We start from the raw sequence: 19,885 nt of genomic DNA on the forward strand, positions 1-19,885 counted from the left end.
CGTCCAGCATCCCGGCTTCCTACGCTCAACGTGATAGGTAAATGCTTATTTGATAATCGACCGCTTTTCGAGCACATTTGCTAGCTAACTTTTACACAATGCTGGCGGTTGGAATCTTAACCGCCGAGGGCATTAGTTTCACAATATTCGTGCATCAATTGCGTTCAGGCACTCGAGACACGTTAACCAAAGGCGCCTACGACAGTAGTACACAGAAAAAGTGGCAGAAGACCTCGAGTTCTGAAAGGGCGGTGATAACACCCTTACCATCTGCTTTTACCATTTCTGAACTGGAATATTGCCTCCTGTCAGCTGTACAGGGATGTAACAGTGGCAGATATTTCACGCCTCCGCATTTCCTTTTGGGGACTGTGACGAAACACTAACCTCTTTTGGAGACCACCTGAAGAGGTCGCAAATATATCTACACGTATAATTTTCCGAAGTGACACCTGCCATCTGCATTTAGCATGTGGTTTACTCTATTCGGTGGGTCTGACCTGGTGACTCTACAGACCTGAAAGTGCATCAGGAAAAGCTGTTTTCACAAAAAAAAGACATGAAACGTTATGTTTTCCTAGAATACATCTTGAGGTACATATCTGGTTGAAGAAGAAGGTATACAGGGGCATGACTCTCTTACTGTCGACCTGATACACGGCATTTGTTTCCTGTGCAGTTTCTTGATTGTTACTGTGTGACTGGTTTCACAGGCCGAATTGACTGCATGGCAGAAGGGAGGATACATCTGGCAATGTGTAACGCCTAAGTGATACCGATTCCGGTAGTCGAGTCGCTGAAGACGTCGCTCCACCAGCACATCAGTTGACAGAGTTGCACCGATACTCGAAAACTACATGTCACTGGCGTTTACCCTGGTGTACGCCAGTACACACAGCGAAATCTCGTTGGATCCATTCCGAAACACCACACAGTTCTATGCCAGACGCGGATAAGGTCTTTTGGAGAAACTTACAATAATATAACAAGAATTCACCCGCGCAGTATATATAAGTGTAGGCATTCGCGTGAATACTGTGTACGCGTTCATACACACAGAGGGCACAGCACCAGCGTTAGCCAATTTTGCTCGAGTAGTGTGGTCAACTACTGGGGACGTTTGCTCTTTTCTGTTACTTCTTCTGAAAAACATGGTAATGTTTCGGGCGCCTGCATCTCCTTGAAAGGGAGGTGGAAGCGGTAGTTTCTCCGTTGATTGTCGCCGTCCTTCACCGCTTGTTCAAAGCATCCAGCAGGTTGGAAAAACCAGTTCATTTCGAATGTACACACTCCACTGCGATTCCCTCTCCCCAGCGTCCTGCTTATTCATCTGGCCAATCCTGTGTCCTCTTCACCCCAACCAAACACGCAGAACCACTCTCTGTTCTCGTTGAACCCTCAAACATTTTTCCGTTCCGCCGTTTCGGTTTATTTGCCTCCGCCTTGACTTGCTGCGGAGCTGGTCCAGCTGGGATTCGTTGTGAGAGGGAACGTTTGTCGGAGGAACGCGTCGTCTTTATGATCAAATCGCTGATTTTTATTCAAAATGCTGGGGGAGTTCGAAGGTTCGCTTCTAGCTCCATGTTCTGCAATAGGTTTCTGACGTTCCATGAGCAGCATAGGTGCCAGGCCTCGTCCCAGTCTGTAGCCATGCAGGCCCACACAACTCGCCGAATCATCAGGATATAACTCGTCGTCGGACTGAGACGAAAATACCATTTGCTGCTGCGGATGGACTGCGGAGCTTTGAGAAACGCCCGCATATCTGGAAGCGTGAAGCTCCTGGATGCTACTTTCTGCACTACTAGAGTTCGTCTTCAGATCTGGATGGTGGAGGTGCACGCTGTGGCGTCGTCCTGTCACTGATGTTGGCCGTGATATTGCAGCAAAACCATGTGGGCCGCTTGAGCTTCGCATCCTGCTCTGGTTCACCCCCCGGGTATCGAGGTGTCTGCACTCTGCGCCACTCTCCCACTCAGGAATCCCGTAACTCACATTTCTTCCCCTGTCGTCACTCATCCCGCAGCCGCTTTCGCCGTCTCCTTCACTTGTCGCTTGTGTTTCCCCCGTATAGAGTTCTTGCGACATGCCCGAAACGTGGTGACTGTCCGGGTGTCTGGGTTGCTGGTATGCACAATCTTTCGACCTCGCGTCCAAGGAAGCATGGCGAGACGAGAGAGAAGGCGAGCCGGTTCCGAAGGCGCGAGTATCAACATCGAGAATCTCCCCAACTTGCGCTTTGACACCTTTCTCGTCCCTATCCGTCGGCCAGGCACCCAAATATCTTCCTTGCACGAGCGCCTGTTCATATTGACGGAGATATCGAAGCGTGTTGTTGTTTTGCTGTTGCGGGATCGTCTGACTGAAGTCATGCTGCCGCGGATCCCCAGAAGAGGGAAACGCACCTATTGCGCCAAAGCCATGACCCGAAGGCATGTCTGTCCCATCCTGATCCAAAGGAACCTGTTCACTTCCCTCTTCGTCCTCGTCCATTCGCAGTCCGAAAGGATTTCTCCCTGGTTCGAAAAGGATGTGTAGCTGCTGGTGGTGGTTTCCACGCGTTGTAGAGTGGGGTATGCCGGAAGCCACTGTGGACTGCGACGCGTCTTCCACAACACTTTGCTCCCGGACGTCTTGCACAGATCCGCTGTCTCCTGGCAGGCCTTTGAGGTAAATTGGCGACATAGAGTAGGCCATTGTCCCGTCGTGACCTGCTCGCCTTTCGGCGCCTTCGCCCATCACCTCACGACCCCCCGGGTGTCTGCGCAACTCCCTGAGTTTCTCGACAAGCAGCTCCCCGTCTCTAGTGGTCCCCCGTGCCCTCCCCGTCACGTGGCCTCTTGACTTTTGCTGCTGAAGCAACAAAAGTGCTTGCTGAGCTTCACTGGTGCCGAGCACCATAGCCGCGGTGGCCGGTGTGAGGAGTTCAGATGGCTTCGCGAAAGAAGGCGACGTTTCTGCATGCGCTTGGTCAATGTACATTTGCGCCGCAAGCAAATCGTCTTCTTTGAGGCGCCCGAGTATGACTGCCCCCGGAGCTACGCTGTCACGGCTTCTGCCCGACGAGTCATCCGCCGGAAGTTTCGTGCCTCCAGTGCCCAAAAGATAATTCGTCAGAAGCTGCTCAACACCCGCACCAGAAAACATCACGGTCCCATCCATCATAACTGTTTCTCCAGTTGTTCGGCGCTTGAAATCCAAATTTTTTCGCTTCGATTCCCCTTCGTCCGGGTCGCCTTGAGGGTCGCCGTTCTTTCCGGCTTCGCTTCCAGCGAGCTTCCCGGCCTTTCGCTTCTTCCGAGAATTCTTCATCCACCACCCCGCAATCAGTGCCACCACGAGGACGAACAGAATAAGCAGACAGAGAAAAACCATCGCCGTGTCACTTATGGGCTTTGCACCCACCGGCGGATCCAGCCGAATGTCCCGGAGACACACCAGGCTCTTCTGGATGTCGCTCGCTTCTTCCGAACCAGAAACCGCAAGCGCCGAAGAAACCGACGGCCTTTCCCGTGACATGCTCTGCTGTACATACAGTGCGTCCTCTTGTACGGTTCCCATCCCCATCACGTGCGATCGCGACGGGACGTTCACCGGAGTCGCTTTCCTGAGCCGCTCCGTGAAATTCTCGGCCAACGCCTCGGCTCTGTGCCCCTCTGCAGATCCACCGAGAGGAAACAACTCGTCGCTTCCTAACCCGACGATGCCTCCATCTAAGCATGCCAGAAACACTTCCGCCTTGTTTTTCCCAGCTCCACTGCGAGTCGTCTGACTCGCGGCTACCTCAGACACTCCGCTACTCCCTCCACCCTGAACAGGCGCGTGGGTGTATCCTCGCGCACAGGTGACTTTAAAAACTTGGACAGTCGTGCCGTGAGGCTGCAAGCGGATTTTCAATGCGGCCGCGAGATCTGCAGAAACATCCGGATTGGATGCGGGAACCAGCGGAACCTCCGTAAGACGGTAACTCTCTTCGAGACCAGAGAGGGCGCCGCTGCAGGGGCTGCTGCTGCTCCCAGAGAGCGCGGCGAAATCTTTTTCACACAGAAGCCGGCGAAGCGGTTTCCACTCGCCATTAACGCACGAAATGGTCTCTGTCGCCCCTGTGGTCTCCACATCTCGGGGGCTGTACCCCGGCGCACAGAGAACAGTTCTCGTGTCCCCGTCGGTGGTGCCGTAACCACTCACGATGAACTCTGGGCGCATGACTGCGGGATCGATTTTCTCATAGGGCTGACACGGCCGTCGACACATGAGAATGCGATGCTGAGCAGCGTTGCCAGAATTCGAAGACGCAGGAGGCAAAGGCTCCCACCTTCCCTGGTTACAGACCAGCGTCTGAGGTGCTTCCCCTTCAACCGCTTCGTGACCCGTGTTACACTCGACCTGAAAAAACATACGCGGGAGAAGGAACAGGACAAAGCACCTGTTCGCGATTCGCGACACAAGAATGGTACATGCCTGTCGGCCACTCTGCATGTGTAACCCTATTTCTTTGTCCACTTTTCGTGTGAAATATTGTTGTGGGATCAAAGGACCAGGGCGACTGAACACACGTCTCGGAATCAATCGGATCGGCAGTATTTGCATTCACCACAAGTTCACGCTTACGGTCTGAGCAGGATGAGGTTACCCTTTTGTCCGTGCTCAGAGAAAACGCTATAGAAAAGGTCCTCTTTGTATGGACTGCTACTCTTCGTCCCTTCCCTTCGGTTTTCTTCTCCTGTTGCACTGATAGGTTTCGCCGGCTTTGCTTCTCTGTCTGTGTCACTTAGGCATGGGAACGAGTGCAGCCGTGCCAAGGTGATACATGCATGGGTTTTACATGCGCACTTCTTGTTGGATAATCTTGGCCGCCCCCACTAAGACTCCCCATGTTGGCATTCTCATCGTCGTCCAACCTCCGTACCACAAGTCTGCTCGCCTTTGCAGATCTTGTCCCCTCGCGAGCTGTGGCATCCACAAAATGGTTTTGGGTGACTCCATGCATCGTCGAGGAGTGTCGTGTTTCCAGCTTGTACTGTTACGTTCAGGAGCATACGGCTGCGTCCAACCCTTTTACGTGTTCACACCGGTATCATAACTCAGCTTCAGTAAACAGAGACATTCTAGTACGTGGAAGCCTGAGTAAGGCTCCAGCTATGAGCTACAGCGTACCTTCGTACTCTGACGGGTTGCCAGTGTAACTGTAACACAACGCATGTGCACAGTTCAGCCTTTGGTTACACTTTTTCTCTTCTCTCACGTCGCAGTTCGCGTTCTGCTTACCACCATGGTGCTTCCATGCTCGTTTCCGACGCCGCCTCTCCCCGAGTTTGCCCAGATTTTGTAGGCGTCGTAGACTGAGGTCCCCTCGGGAGGCAGGAGGCCCTGAGTGCCGACGCATGCCCGCGAGGCGAAAGGCAGCTCCGAGACGCCGAAGGTTCCGAAGAGAGGGCGAGAAGCCGCAGGGAGAGATGAAGGCAACGTCGTTTGAAACGGGATCTGGGAGACCTTTGTGTGAGACGGAGAGAGCGCGATGGGTTGTGTCTCGTCCTCAGGTAGGGCCGCGAGGAGACGCTGCGCCGGCCACGTAGGCAGCACGGCGAGCAGCGGCGATGCATGCGAAGCGGCAGAGAGGTGGCGAGTCAGTGTAGCGGAGAGGAGAGAGATGATGGAGGCGGGAGCGTCGAGGTCTTCTGTCAGCTCTTGGAGACGCTCCTTGAATCGTGCCGTGTTCGCCAGCCAACCGGGGTCGACCACAGCTGAGACGTCGATGCTGCCTCTCCACAGACGCATTTCTACGACGTCCCCAACAGGCACCGCGAACAGCGCAGCAAGTTCTTCTCGCAACACCCTCAGCAGTTCTCTATGCATGGGAGACAGAATCGTGGACAAAGGCAGGCTGCTGGCTCGAACGGAGGAGCTGCGCTCGTGCGGCTCCGCTTCGCCGTCGAGATGCGAAGACGAAGAAAATGGCGAGGACGCAAAGGGAGGAGAAGCTGCAAGTGCAGACGAAGCAAATGGCGAGGAGACAGAGACCAAAGAGGACGAGGCAGAAGATGTCGTGCTGGAAGCGGAGACCACACAGGAGGTCTGAGAGAAGGCGGAAGCCGTCGAGGAATGAAGCACGGTGTCGAGGTCGATGTTTGTGATCTTCATGTCCACGGCATACGCAAAGCGATTCAGACCTCGTGAACACGTGCGGTCGAGTTGCCGCTGCAGAGGAGGAGAAGGGGACAAGGCGTCAAGACAAAAACAGTTGGGTGGAGTTGCTTTTTCTACAAAGACCAGAGAAGAAAGATGAAGCCACGAGGGAACGCCAGAGACAGCGAGACTGTATGGAGAAAGCGAGTCAGAATCAGAGCTTTGTTGTGAAGAAAAGCAGTCTAGGATTTTTAGGAGGGTTTGGGTCACGGGACAACGCGGAAGAGAGCTTGTTGCTTTTCTCTGCTCTTCGTTTCAGTCCATTCTCTTATGCTACGTTCATACGGTCCCTAAAGCTCGTATCCAGGTGGCTATCAGAAAGACATCTTGCATCTCTCCTTCACCGCTTTCGCATACTCCCCATTTGTCCAAGCTGGCAACCACACTCGCGCCTTTTTGTTTTCCGCGATTTCCCGTCAATTCTTTGCTACATTTCTTGTTGATGCCTTGCACGTCTCAGCCTGATTCTTATTTCCTAGTCTCTTCACCGTCTTCACAACTGACGGATAACCGGTACCACCTCCAAAGCGAGTTTTTGCTGGTCTGCTCTTCCACCCTCTAGTCGATATCTCCTTTGGTGTCTTCGTCGCTTTCTACGAGGTGTCTCCCATCCTCTCTCCTTCGTCCTGATGAGCTATCTCGTAGAGTCGCGTCTCCGCCCTCCTTCTCACCTTGCATGCAAACTCGAAAAACGCGGAAGACCGGTCGACTTGAATCCAGGTGTCTCCTTTCCACAGTTGCGCCGGGACGCGGGGGAACTCTGCTTCCTGGCGTCTGCCTTCCTGGGCTTCTCTTCGATCTCTCAACGTTCCTCCCACCACAGTCGACGATGACAAAGGTTTCGATACACTGGCTGAAGAAAGCAGATTCCCGGTCGCCCTCAAAATGCGTGTATCGGCGTCCAAGAGGTCACGAAGTACTTCCAGTTGAGTTGCGAGACAGCAGCCCCGTGCGTCAGCGAGGCCTGCGTGTGAGACAAGAAGGACGAGGTGCAAAAAGACGAACGCGAGACATTTCCGAGCACCAGAACTGACAACAGACAACCGTGGAACATATCTCAAGCTTAGTATTCCGTTAGTCCACATTTCCGCCTGTTTCCCGTATATATGTATAAGTATATATATATATGTATATATATATATCAATATACGTGTGCTGCGGAAGTTGCCTGTGATCTTAGAGGTGAGAAGACGTGAGTTTCGCTTTCGTGTTCGTTCGCGAGTTGTTTTGCCAGCAACTGAATTTATTGGCGAATTTGTTTCCATTCAATCTGCCGCCACTTGCGTGCCTAAAGGCGTTTTTCGAGTTTCGTTTTCTGCTCTTACGGCTGAACTGACGGGCGCAGTTCCTGCGCGTCGGTGAAGAGGGCGTTCGCGAAGAGGATGCGTCAGCAGCATCGCATGAGAAGCGCGCATTGAAGGGATTGCACGAGTCCGCGATTTCTGTTCCCAGTTGATTGACGAGGTGTCTGTACACAGGAAAAAGGACTTCGGTGGCGAGGCAATCGCCGCCATCCCATCCACACGCCTCATTGAAGCACTGGAGATCGCAGTCGCCGTCTCCGATGAGCGTCTGTGGGCAGCTGCATGTGCGATACTTTTTCTCGTTTTCTGTCGGAACGTAAGAGCCTCGACTCTGCTCTGCCAGCGCTGTGTCCAAGGAGGAGGGAAATACGAAGCCTCCGCAAAGAGAGCCGCGAATGTTGCGATGGCAGAAGGTCCGTCCCCAGTGTTTCATCAGCACGCCGAGAATGACGTCGTACGGGTGGAAGTCGTTCATTTCCGCCGGCGTCACAGCCCCATCGCCAGGTGCGCGTACACCGGTACTTGGGGAGCCGCGGTTGCCAGGTTTCGCCCCGTTGCTCGCCAGAGCCTCGTTTCGTCGTCTGCTTGCCGGCGGCATGTGAAAAATTCGCTTTTCGAAGAAGTCTTCTGTTTGCCGGTCCGCGTGGTCGATCAGCATCTGCCCAAAGACGCGCGTCACCTCCAGCAAACACGAGTCACTCCTGCAGATTTTCTGGGCGCCTTCGTTGCCCGACGGCGACGCAAAGACTGGAGTCTCCAAGCCCACGCGCAGAACGTCCTCCGCGCACGACTGCCCGTTCACTTCGATGCAAAGCAAATCCAGAATCTCCGGCGTGTTTCGAATGTCTTCGAGAAATCCTTGAGTGCCTCGCGACTGAAGCCCAGGAGACCCCGCTGGATTTGAAGTGCCCCCCGAAGAGCTGCGCCGGCGAAGATCCACCCGGACGAGGGGCGAGACAGGTGGAGGCGAGAGCGCCGACGACGAAGGAAATAGTCGTCGTGGGTGGCCAGCAGACAAATCATAAGTTTCAAAAGGCGATTCGGAGACCCCGTAGATTCCCTCTGCGTGTTGAGCGGATTCAAACTCTCCAGCTCCTGCAAGGCTAGCTCCGTCGTCCTGCTTCTCACCTCGCTGTCGTCCTTCTGGCTTCGTCTCCCCTTTCGTTTCGCTGATCGCCTCGAGGGCCAGTTCTGTTCCTCCGTGGTCGGCTTCCGTGGTCTCTCGCGCAGTTTTCCAGGCGTCGTCTGTGCCGCCCCCCCCTGAGGGCTCTTCATCCTGCAGCCGTCTCACGCTCCGACTATACGCCGCGCTCCGACTATAAGCCGCGCTCCGCAGGGCCCGTGAGGAGGGGCCGCTCAGAGACTCCTTCCCAACGCCTCCCGTGGGGAAGGCGGGCAAGCGAATGTCGACCAGCTCGCTGAGTTCCGCGAGGATCAGAACGTGTTTCGCGTTGCTTCGGAAGCAACTGTTTGCGGGGCAGTGGCCCTTCAGCTCCGAGAGAAAGAGCGCGGGAGTCGTCTCGGCCTGGGTGTACATACTCCGCAGGAAGTGGAACGAGGCGGCGGCTTCCGCGAAGCAGAAGATCCCGTTCTGCTGCGCACACCACGTGCTGATCAGCTCTCGAAGGAGCGTCGCGATCTTTTTCGCCAGCAGACCCTCCTCAGCCGAAGAGCATCCGAAGAATGGCGGGGCCGAAGACCCCCTATCGCCTTCGTCTCGCCCTCGTCTCTCGTCCTTGATGACTGCCTCGCCGAGGACCGTCGCTAGCGCGGCCTTCAGTCCCCGCACGCAGCTGTTGCTGCAGAAGGAAGAGAGTTTCAGAGCCGAGGAGCCGAAGGCCAGCGCGCCGCACTCGCCTCGAAGCGAAGACTGAAAAACTTCCAACACCCTGGCGATACACGGCGGATGCGCAGACCCCTCGCGAGTCACCCCAATGTCCGGCACTGCAAACGCCGCCAACGACCCCCCCACGCGCCATGTCAACTGAGCAGTCGGATGCGAAGGGGAAGAAGAGAGAGACGGAGAGGAAGACGACTGAGAAGATGAAGAAAGAGAAGAAGGAGAGGAAGACGAAGGTTTACTGAGCGTAGAGATATCTGCACCTTCGACAGGAGAAGCTTCCAGGGAGTGTGGAGCGAGGCAGGAAAGCCGCAAGGCCGTGAGGGCCTGGCTTGCTTCGGCGGCTTGCCTTGGCCACCACATGCCAGCTCCACGAGTGCTGCCAAAGAAGGAGGAGAACGACGAGGTCCAGGCGAAGGAATTGGAGGCGGCGGAGGCGGCTGCGAGAGCCCAGATCCCGTTTCTGCACTGAACCAGGAGACCGTCGTCCCCGCTGCGTGTCTTGCATTTAATGTGGAGCTGCTCGCCGGGCTTCGTCAGCGCAGAGGCGACAATGCCTTCGGCCAGCAGCTTGTCGACGTGCTTCTCAAATGCGCTGCTTTCCCGTTTGCCGTGCGGTCCCTGGCGTCTCACGACGAAAAGGTCTCTATCGCCCAGAAACGCCTTGAGGGGTCGGGGGGAGCAGAACTCGCAGGGCTCGCAAGTCGACCCTCCACAGTCAACGTCTTCTTCGTCGCCGTCGCGCAGACCATTGAAGCACGACGGACATGCCTGGGGACAGCTCCCGCCGCAGTCGACTCCAGTTTCGTCTCCGTTTCTCGCGCCATCTGAGCATGTCGGCTTCACACACGAAAACGCATATGTGCCTGAGCCTTCAGCCGAGCCAGCAAGCGCAGCGACAGCCTGCGCGCTGGGCCTCCCCGTCCCAGCTAGCCACTGGCCGCGGATGCACCTGAACACGGCCCAGTGTCGCGGGGCGAGAGCCGGCGAAGGCGAATGCGGAGAGCCGCTCGCGTGGCTGCAGTGCAGGTGAATCGCAGAGCCCGACGGAAAGCCGCCGGCCGCGTTGCTAAAGTCTTCACGCACTTGCGAGAGGAACTCAGAGAACGGAAGGAACTGCCGTAACGTGGAGGCGGCTTGTTCGGCGCTGTCGGCCGCGGGGCTCGCGGGCGGAAGGACCAGAAGCGCGCCGAGAGCGTCGAGATCCGGCTCGGAACCCGGAGCGAAGAACTGCGAGGGCATCGGTGCGGAGCAAGCGACGCATGCGGGGCATGGGCCTCCACAGTCGACGCCAGTCTCACCGTTGTTCTGGACCCCGTCTCCGCAAGACGCGCAGGGAGCGCAGTGAGAACCGCCGCAGTCCACACCGGTCTCGTCGCCGTTCTGCACACCGTCTGTACAGCTGGGGTGCCCACAGACCGTGTGCGGAAGGGTGATGGAGCCGTACATACACCGGAGACTTGCGCCGGAGGGCGGGCCAGCCAGTGCGGAAAAACCGGGCTGGCAGGAAACGGCGACCGTCCCGGCGTGAGGCAGCGACGAAGTCGGGAAGGCAGGCGAAGAGACCGTGAAGGAAGTCGGCAAATCAAAGTGGTAGAGCTGCGCAGTCCTGCGGATCTCCGAGGCCTCGCAGCTGCGGTGGCATGCAAGGCGCATCCCCGGAATTGAGGGCGGTGCAGCCAGGCGATTTCGTTCTGGCATGTTTCGGGTCGATGCCGAGTTGATGCTGTGCCACGCACCGTCACGGCAGACGAGGGTCTCGAAAGCGTCTTCGTCTGCCTCGCTGAGACGACCAAGATCTGCAGAAAAGTCCGTCGCGCAGGTGACCTGGAGCTGCTGTTCGTGGCGCCACCTCTGGAGAAGCGCGACGCGAGGAGTCAGGAACAGAGGCCGCAACTCCGGTGGGAGAGCCGGGACGCCGCATCCGCGTCTGCACTTCAACTCGACTTCCGACTGTCTTAAAGCAGCAGCAACAGATGAAGGAGACACGCCGCTCGTGAATTCGCCCCCAAGACTCTGCCCCGACAGCTCGCCGCGTCGAGAAGGCTCCCTGCTGAGTGTGCCAGCGGACCCTCCGGATGGACGTCCGTCCGAACGACTCCCAACGCTGGCTCCGGGTGCTGCAGCTATGACGCGATACGCAGACTTCCACACTCCGTCACTGCACACGATTTTGTGGGGAGACGCAGCGGCCCCGCCCCCGTCTGCCGCAGCACCGGAGGCGCAGCCAATCATCAACTCCGTTCCGTGTCTATAAACTTCGTCTCCAGCGCTGTCTGCTGTCGACGGGCCGCCCCGCGGAGCTGTGGATACACCTGACGACCGCTGCGAGACACTGTCGGGTCCGCGGTCCTCTTGCTCGCGCAGCTCGTAGCGATCACCCAACTGAAGCAGCGGAAAGGCACACGGCGCCTGACACTGAACGGTCAGGAGGCTCCAGACGCCTTCGCGGCTGCAGACCAACGCCTGGTGCTGCTCGGAGCTGACCGAAACTGCATGCTCCGCACAAGACACCTCGAGTCTCTGCTGCAAAGCCCCGTCAGGCCCAATCGCGTCAGGCAGCGCGGAGACGACGTACGCGTTCGCCGGCAGGTTCAGCGTCGGACACCGTGCCACGCAGAGGGGTGACGGTGGGAAAGACGAGGGTGCCAGCGGCTGCCATTTGCCGTCGTCACACGTGGTGGTGAAGGAAGAGCGAGCTGTGGAAGGAAGGAAACCTAGAAAGCCAGAAGAACAAGCTCATCTACGCCATGAGAGACGAGGCCAGCCACCGACGGGAAGGCCGCCAGCCCCGACTACGAGCGGGGGACGAAATAGAGATTGAAATTAGATAGACGAAGAAACAACCAATGCTGAGGCAACAAAGAAAGTAGCATTTAGTGTATATGTCCAACTCACCGGATATACCACACTGTCGTCATACCCACTGACGCCACTGATGCGATACTGTATATACGTACATCCAGATGTAGGTTGTAATGTACACGAACATCTTCATATCCTTGTGTATATATGCATATATATACATATATATATATATATATGCATACGTGTATGTATTTAAAGTGAAGACCTGAGAACCTTTTTTGCTTTGCTGACCGAGCGAATCACTTTGTCATTCCAGTTTGTTTTGTAAAGACCGAATACACTCTCCCTTCAACCCGATACAGAAGTTCGTAGGCGCTGGCCCTGTTAAGCTGTCCTCTCCTTGTGGATCGCCCACCAGGTGCACAGGAGACGGTTCGAAGTTCACCGTGTTTTCCGGGATCTCCATCGTTCTTTTTCTCTTCGTCGCCGTGGGCAGTCCACTGGAGGCCCGGGCCGTGCTGCGCGAGGACAGCCGCGAGTTGTTCTGCCGGACAGTCGGCGAAGCACTGCATGCGCACTTTGCTCCACCCGTCCTTCCCGCAGAGAGCCTCTTCGCCCGCGTCTTCTCCGTCGCTTCTCCCTCGAGATGACTCCCGCTTCTTCTGCCCTGCGTGTTTGCTTGTTCCTGGCGCGCAGGTAACGAGTCTTCTTTCGCCTTCCTTGGCCTCGCGGTTTTCGGGTGCCCTCCCTCCTCCCCGCGGATCTCGGCCCCCGCCGCCCAGCACTCCAAACTTGTCCTCCATGAACACACGATATCTGGGGCCGAGCGCGGGTCCGAGAGGCGCGCATGTTGCTCCACACTTGACCTGCAGCGCGTCCCATTTGCCGGCTCTGCACTGGACCGTTTGTCGCGAGACAGGGCTCAAGATGTCTGCCGACTCCGCGCACCGGATCTCAAGCGTCTCGCCCTCGATCCCCAGGCCTCCAACGTCTCCGCCCATGCTGTAGGCGCCGCCGGGGAGAAGCGGAAAAGGTCCGCAACTCGCAAAGCACCTGGGCAGCGCCTTGAAGCTTTTCCATCGACCGTCTTCGCAGGTGAGCACCGTCTCCTCGGCCTCCTTCGACCCTTTCAGAGACGCATGCACGGAGAAGCCTTGGCGACACACCACGCGCACCTGCGTTCCGTCGTCCGCCCCGTCTTTCTCAGCGCCCTTGCGAAGGCCCGTGACTTCGCGTCCCTTCTCTGCGAGGAAGAATCCCCCCTCTTCGATTCCCTCACTGCCTTCCTTCTCGCCGCTAGAACCGAAGAACGCAGCAGAAGCCGAAGGCGAAGAAGAAAGAGAAGAAGGAAGGAAAACCAGGTTGTCGTCACGAATCGTTGAGGCGCATCGGCCGCCAGTGGTGTGGAAGACTATCGTGCCTTTTTCGACTGGACCCCAGGGGTTGTAGGCCAAGTCTGTGAGGCTGCCGAGTTCCGCGACCAGGTCGTACGTTTCTCCGGGAATCAGAGGCTCGGTCACGTGAAGTTCGACGACGCCCACGAGTTTTTCTGGAGACTTCTGCGCCAGAGAAGGCGGCGGAACTTCGGCTGCATTCGCTTGAAGGCGGCGACTCGCAGACGCCCTCAGAAGGGTCCAGGAGCGTGCCGAAGCGTTCGAGTTTGCCGGAGAGCTTGCAGCCAGTGCTTCGCCGCGTTGCTCGAGCGACGCGAGAGACAGAACAGGCGAGAGAGGCCGGAGAGCTACAAGAGAGCGAGCAAGAACCTCCTGGGCCGGCCGGTTGAAGATTTTGATTGTTTCGCCGCGCATGTTTCCCTCGATATCCGGGACCCAAACGATGACGCCTTTTTCGTCGCGACGCTTGTCGCCTGCTTTGTCTCCGGCGGCTCCGCGGCCGCCGTCTGCGCGCTTCTCTGCACTTCGCGAGATCAGTTTGATCGTTGCCCAGTGTCCAAAGTTCATGGGCTTGTTGAAGGTGAGTGTGATGGGGCGCAGCGGAAGCAGCGAAGAAGCTGACAGTGGAAGCGAACTTCCAATCAGCGGGTCCACGGACGTCAGAGACGCAGGCGAACGATCCGGAAGAGAGGAACAGAACATCGAGATGTGCGGCTGCGGCCTGCGATTGGAGCCCGTCCACTTGTGCCACAAACCTGCAAGAGGGAACAAAGGGCGAGAGGGCCGAAGGCTGGAGAGCAAAAAAGAGCAGAGAACGAGGTGGGGAAAGAGCGAACAAGAGTCTAGACACAGTAAGAGACAGAGTCGAGCGAACCGAAGAGAGGAAATAGAAGAACGGTGGAGAGGGAAGACGAGAGGCGTCGAAAGCAAACGGGAGACACGAAGTGACGGGAGAAGAGTCAAAAGCAGTGCTGGTGACAAAGGGTGAAGTCTGGGAGAGGAGGCATTGGGAGAACCCAGCAAGGCGAAGCGAGAGCAGTCGTCCTGTTCTCAGCAGACAGGAGGTAAAGAATGGCGAGGGCAACAGAAAGAGCGCCAAGAGCGGGGAAACGGAGGAGGGTCGAAAAAAGGAAAACAAAAGACAGTGCACGCCTGGCGAAGCAGGAAAAACCACTACAGAAGAGATGACATGAGGAAGCGACTCTGCGGATGTCGGAGGAAAAAGTGAGAAAGAACACACCGGACAAGAATCAGACGAGAAAAGAAACAGCGGAACGAGGAACCCAGAGACACAAAGAGAGAAACGAGAGGGGAAACGGCCGAGAGAAAGGGGAGGAGAAAGCAGGAGGCAGAAAACAGGGAGACGAAGAGGGCTCCGGACACACAAGTCAGGACCGCACCTGAAGGGGGGTGTGCTCTGCTTTTTCCTCCTTTTTTGTCAGCGTGTTCCGTCAGATCTGCGAAGGCTAAGAAAGAGGACTCGTCGTAGTTTGTGTCGATGATCCAGTTCCCTCCTTGCTGAACTTTTCCCCCTTCACGGACCTGGAAACAGCAGGTCACCAACTGGCTCTTCAGTCATGAGAAGAAGATGCGACGCAGAGTGAAACAGTGAACTCAACGTGACGAACAAGTGTGTGACAACGCATGCAGCCATCCAAGTGCATCACGTAGGTGTGAGCAGGAGCCGGCGGGAGCTGGTGATCTGCAGCTCGCAGGCGTTGTTCGAATACGAGTCGTCTAGTCGCGGACGTACATCTTTCTGTAGATACCCGCACATACGCGAACATATGCATGAGTCAGGCCGTGTATGTGCCATTGGAATGTAGGCGGGACCACCTGGCTTTCTTGGCTGGCGCAGATGACCTCTGAGAGAAACGAAGATAGGCAGGCAGACACGAACGTCAAGACTTGAAGTCGAGATAAACTGAGGCTCACCTCTTTCTTCCAGTAAATGAAAAACGCATTCTTCTCGCCTCCTTGCCAGCTAGCTTGATCGTTCATCGGATCGGCAGGCATGTACAGACCATTGCAGTTTCCGTTCTCAGTCGTGAATCCTGAGGCCCAAAGACGAGCAGAGAGAAACGCGTACCTTCGGCGAAATGCAGGGGACAGCGGCACTCGCGTCCCGACACTCTGTGCAGATGAATCGCAACAGTTCTCGTGTGTATGTCCACCTAGACGGACGTGACAGTCGCGCTCTTCTAGCGCTATGCCGGGCGGGTGCTTCGGGCGAGCAACAAAGCGCGAGACCTGGTGCGACCGCAGGGCCAAAGCGTCCCAGATCCCCGAACTGGACTTCTGCCTCTGCAGACGAATCGGTTCTATCTACCCCACCCGTATATTCATAAATACGTAGATCCATGTAAATATATTCGGCGTGTTGTTTACCTGTGACATAAAGGAAGGGGCAGTTGGCATCCGTGGCGAGTGTGAATGTGAGGTTGCTTTCTCCCTTGTTCATATTTCCGATGAGATCGGTGACAAATCCAAATTCGATGCCTATGCGGTAGTCGCCCAGGGGGAGTGAGGTGGCGTCTTTGTCGGGAGTGATTCGGAGTTTTTGCCCGATGATTTCAACTGTCCATTTATTACTGTGACTCGTCGAACTGAGGCCAGTACCCCCGTTTCCCCCCTGCTGAGCCCCTCCTGGGGTGGTTCCGAACCCGGTAAAGAGAGAAGCTTGATCTCTGTGTGAATCTTCTTCTGCGTTGTCTCTTCCGCGTTTGCTGAATGCCGACGATGAGGGCTTCGCCTCGGTTCTTCTTCGCTCTTCTCCCAGTCCTACGGCATGAATCGTGAGGCGCGAGGAAGCAGACGCTGCTGCGGGCAAGAATGGCGCTGAGATTTTCCTCAGATTCGACGCGTTGTTTGGGAGTGTAATCAGGTACTGCAGAGTGGACGCGCTGGGGTCTGTACCGCTAGTCGTCCTCCCAGTTTTCCGCGTGGTGACAGCGATCAAGATCGCTGCTCCTGGCCGTCCAAATTTGATGTTTTCGTTGAAAATCAAGTCGATATACGTCAACGGCGGAACTGAGAACGTGTCGTTCATCGGAGACATCGACACAATGTACGGATCCATGTCGTCTTCAACGCACTCCCCCTGGGGAATGGAAAAGCCACAGACGCGGACAAGAGAACCGAGGAGGGTTGAGAGTGAATGCTTCTTGGATAGTGCAGGACAGCGTCGGCTGATAAGTGTATTTGACAGGGGGGGAAGGGCAGCTGAAATGGAACTTGGTACAGTGGTACGCTCCGTGGCAGCTATCGAAAGGGGGAAATCGACGGAAGAGTGTTCCGTTCTCCGCTTACTTTTGCACACAGCGCATTGCTCGGACAATCTTGATTCACAATGCACTGAACATTTGCAACGAGGCCGAGGTCGCGATCAAAGTCGGAAGCCTCATCACACGTCTTTCCATTTCCGCCAACATCTTGACCGCTACAGCCGCAGAGCCGCGTAGTTCTACGAAAGAAAAGAAGACGCAACGAATGGCGTGTCAAGCAAAAATGCGCTCTCGCGCATTTTCGGAAATCGCCTCTGATGACGCACATGCCGCCACCGTTGACAAATGCTACAAATACTCTGTCAACAGCATCGACGCAGAGAACACGCACAGATAAAACTGTGAATGTGTGTGCGGTAGGGAGCAGAAACGGAGACGAGTCAAGAAACTCCAGTCGGAAGGGCCATATCCGTTCTTGACCATTCCTGTTCTTGACTCAGGTCTCGAAACGCGTCGGTGCTTTTCAACCACGAACGCTGGTACGATTGAAACAGAGTAACCGGGAAATCGAGCAAAGGGCCTTCCTCCATTGAGGAGGGGCATACGAAACGCATGCTTCCTCTCTTCTTACCCGAGAGCTCGATTTACACCCAGGTTGATGTCGCAGACTCCGTCGTTGTTTACATCGGCAATGCAGGGAAGGGCGCTGGCTTTCACATACTCCGGGTCGAGGGCAGCTTCGGCGCCGCAGCTGAAATTAGCAGCGACTGGAATAACTTTGAGTGCTTGATCGACACTCTGGAGGCAACGCAAAACACGAATGGAAGAAGTGAAAGATTTCCGGTCCTTTGAAAACAACGAGCAAAGGCGAAGGGGGCTATGGGTACGAGATTCAAAATGCCGCTCAGAGTTTTCAAGCAAGAAATGCGTACGCGAGCGAAGCAAGAAGACCAATGGGTCAACAGGCAGTAGGCGGACAGGATGGGTGGACGCTTTGCACGGATAAACTCAACCGGACAGCGGCGGGTTTGGAATGTTGTCGCGTCGTCAACGGAACCAAGCTGACTTTGTGGAAGGAGAGACGGGGGACATAAGGGGAAATTAGCATACGGGGACAACAGAAGAAGCGTTTCCTTCGGTTAAGTAGTACCCCTGGATGAAGTCAAAACTTGCAATAAACCAGTATGTGCGATTGGAGACTGAGCGCAACCGGCAGAGCGTTGTGTAGCTGGATGCCGTGAATGAACGATAAGTGAAGAGTTTGTGTCTGGCACGTGTATACCCACTGTAAAACTAGTGTTGCTTGTGCTGAATTTCACGAAGGGGAAATGCAAGAGTATTGCAGAGTCTTTCGCATCAAAATGCCCCCTAATATACTGATAGACCTGCAGAGGCGAGCGAATCCAGAACTACAACGATGGTAGCAGATTTTTAAAAGACGAACCTTTGCAGCGATTGACTGGAGAGTGCATTGTTGATTTCGGATGCAAGTAAACGCATTTACCCCTGCCGCGGCGGCAGAGACCAGGAACCCTCCACAGTGGTCTTCTATGCAATAGGCGAATGCGTTGTCAGCGCAGTGTGCGTTGGTTAGACATTCTTGAACGCCCAGTCGACCTGAATAGTCACAAAAAGAAAGTGAAAATAGCAGATATGTGGGAGCCAGCAGAGACCGTGGATCAGCTCAGATGCACAGATGGACACAATTAATTCCTGTACGCTTTGTATTTACTTGTCACCTGAGATTAAGGTGAGGAGAACGCCCTCTACAGCTTTGGTTGTTGCATTCAGGAGCACACCGTTGTATTTGGTTTTTCCGGCAGTCATATTGGGAAAACTCAAATCAACGAAACAAGGACGGTGAACCTGAGAAGGAATGGGATCAGCGGTGGCGGAAGCCGAATAGGAAAGGATTAACACCTCTTAGAATATCTGTTACGGGACTTCCCGTTCTTGAGATACTTACCCAGAGGAACGAAAAAGTCTCTAACATGATTGCAAGGAATATCGTCTCCATTAATGTCGAGATTTGGGCAGCCGCACAAGCGAACGCCTTCTACGGTGTGCGCTTTGTTCCTTCGATGCCCGACCCCCGCTCGAAAAATGCAAGATGTCGGTGAGGACGAATCACATATCCATTTGTTTGCGTTGGCAAAAAGAGATTCTGGAAAATACGAAAGCAGGGGAAAGAGGAGTGACTGATAAGCCAGCTCGCGCTTAGCACTTTGCGTACCAACCCTGCATCCTATAGACTGCAAATCAGCCTCCTTCGGCGACACTTGGTTAATTGTAAAGCCGAACAGCACTGAGAGCTCTACACAGCTGTCGCACTTGCATTATAACGCAGATCCACCTCAAATCCACATTCGGATATATATATATATATGTATATATATATATATATATATACATGCGCATGTGTAGGGCGTACCGTCAAGCATATGTGGACCAGTGAATATGTCTGTGAAAACGATAGAGCAGCAGGCGTTGTCTAGTAACCACACAAGAGTCTCAGTTTTTTGGAGAGAAAGATCTCTTTATGTGTGATTACATACCGGTGGGTTTCAGGTTCCTTGCAGTTCCACACGGCTCAGAGGGTGTCGTCGCAATGACCTCATATTTTTCGGTTATCCCTTTTCCAGGGATGTCTCCTGGTTTAATGTCGCACCAGTAACCCTCCACGCACCTAGAACCCAAAAGGACAACCACTGTTGGTCCACCACTGTACTCATCTCTAAATATTTAGATTCGCACACGTGTGGATGTATCCTATACATGCACGCGTATGCATGTAGAACTCTGTAGTGAGTGTCCACGAGTACTGAAGCAACGCTAACAGAATGGTATCTATATGGACATATTTGCACATGGGCGCAAACGTACATCTGAACGTCTGTGTATACGTGGATGCATGAAAGCACAGATTTTCGTGTTTATCGCTTCAACTAAATGGACAGTCACCAGGTTTCCTCGCGGGAGGCTTGCGTCTCCTATCTGAACCTTTGCACTTGGTTTTCGGGGTTCAACCGTCTGCAACCACGGTTTGCATATCTGTGTTGCCTCTCTCATTACCTGAAGAGTCGACTGTCCTGCTTATCGGGATGAAAACCAAAACATCGGCCTTTATCG

At 55.1% G+C, this 19,885-nt stretch overlaps 1 protein-coding gene across 1 annotated transcript; it reads right to left on the reverse strand.

The window, feature by feature from the left end:
* Window positions 1-766: 766 nt before the first annotated feature.
* On the reverse strand, window positions 767-18,583 carry TGME49_211270 (sushi domain (scr repeat) domain-containing protein; the record flags this gene model as incomplete). The annotated part of the gene is made up of 12 exons (XM_018779531.1): window positions 767-4,386; window positions 5,269-6,198; window positions 6,858-7,150; window positions 7,512-12,047; window positions 12,554-14,287; window positions 14,933-15,074; window positions 15,468-15,586; window positions 15,921-16,562; window positions 16,842-16,870; window positions 17,388-17,554; window positions 18,261-18,373; window positions 18,496-18,583. The coding sequence occupies 12 exons, from the start codon at window positions 18,581-18,583 to the stop codon at window positions 1,429-1,431; spliced, it is 11,751 nt and encodes a 3,916-aa protein (XP_018637972.1). The 3' UTR covers window positions 767-1,428.
* Between the last annotated feature and the right edge of the window lie 1,302 nt (window positions 18,584-19,885).

The sequence above is a fragment of the Toxoplasma gondii genome, chromosome IV (genome assembly GCF_000006565.2).
Source record: "Toxoplasma gondii ME49 chromosome IV, whole genome shotgun sequence".
In the NCBI taxonomy this organism is placed as follows: Eukaryota; Apicomplexa; class Conoidasida; order Eucoccidiorida; family Sarcocystidae; genus Toxoplasma; species Toxoplasma gondii.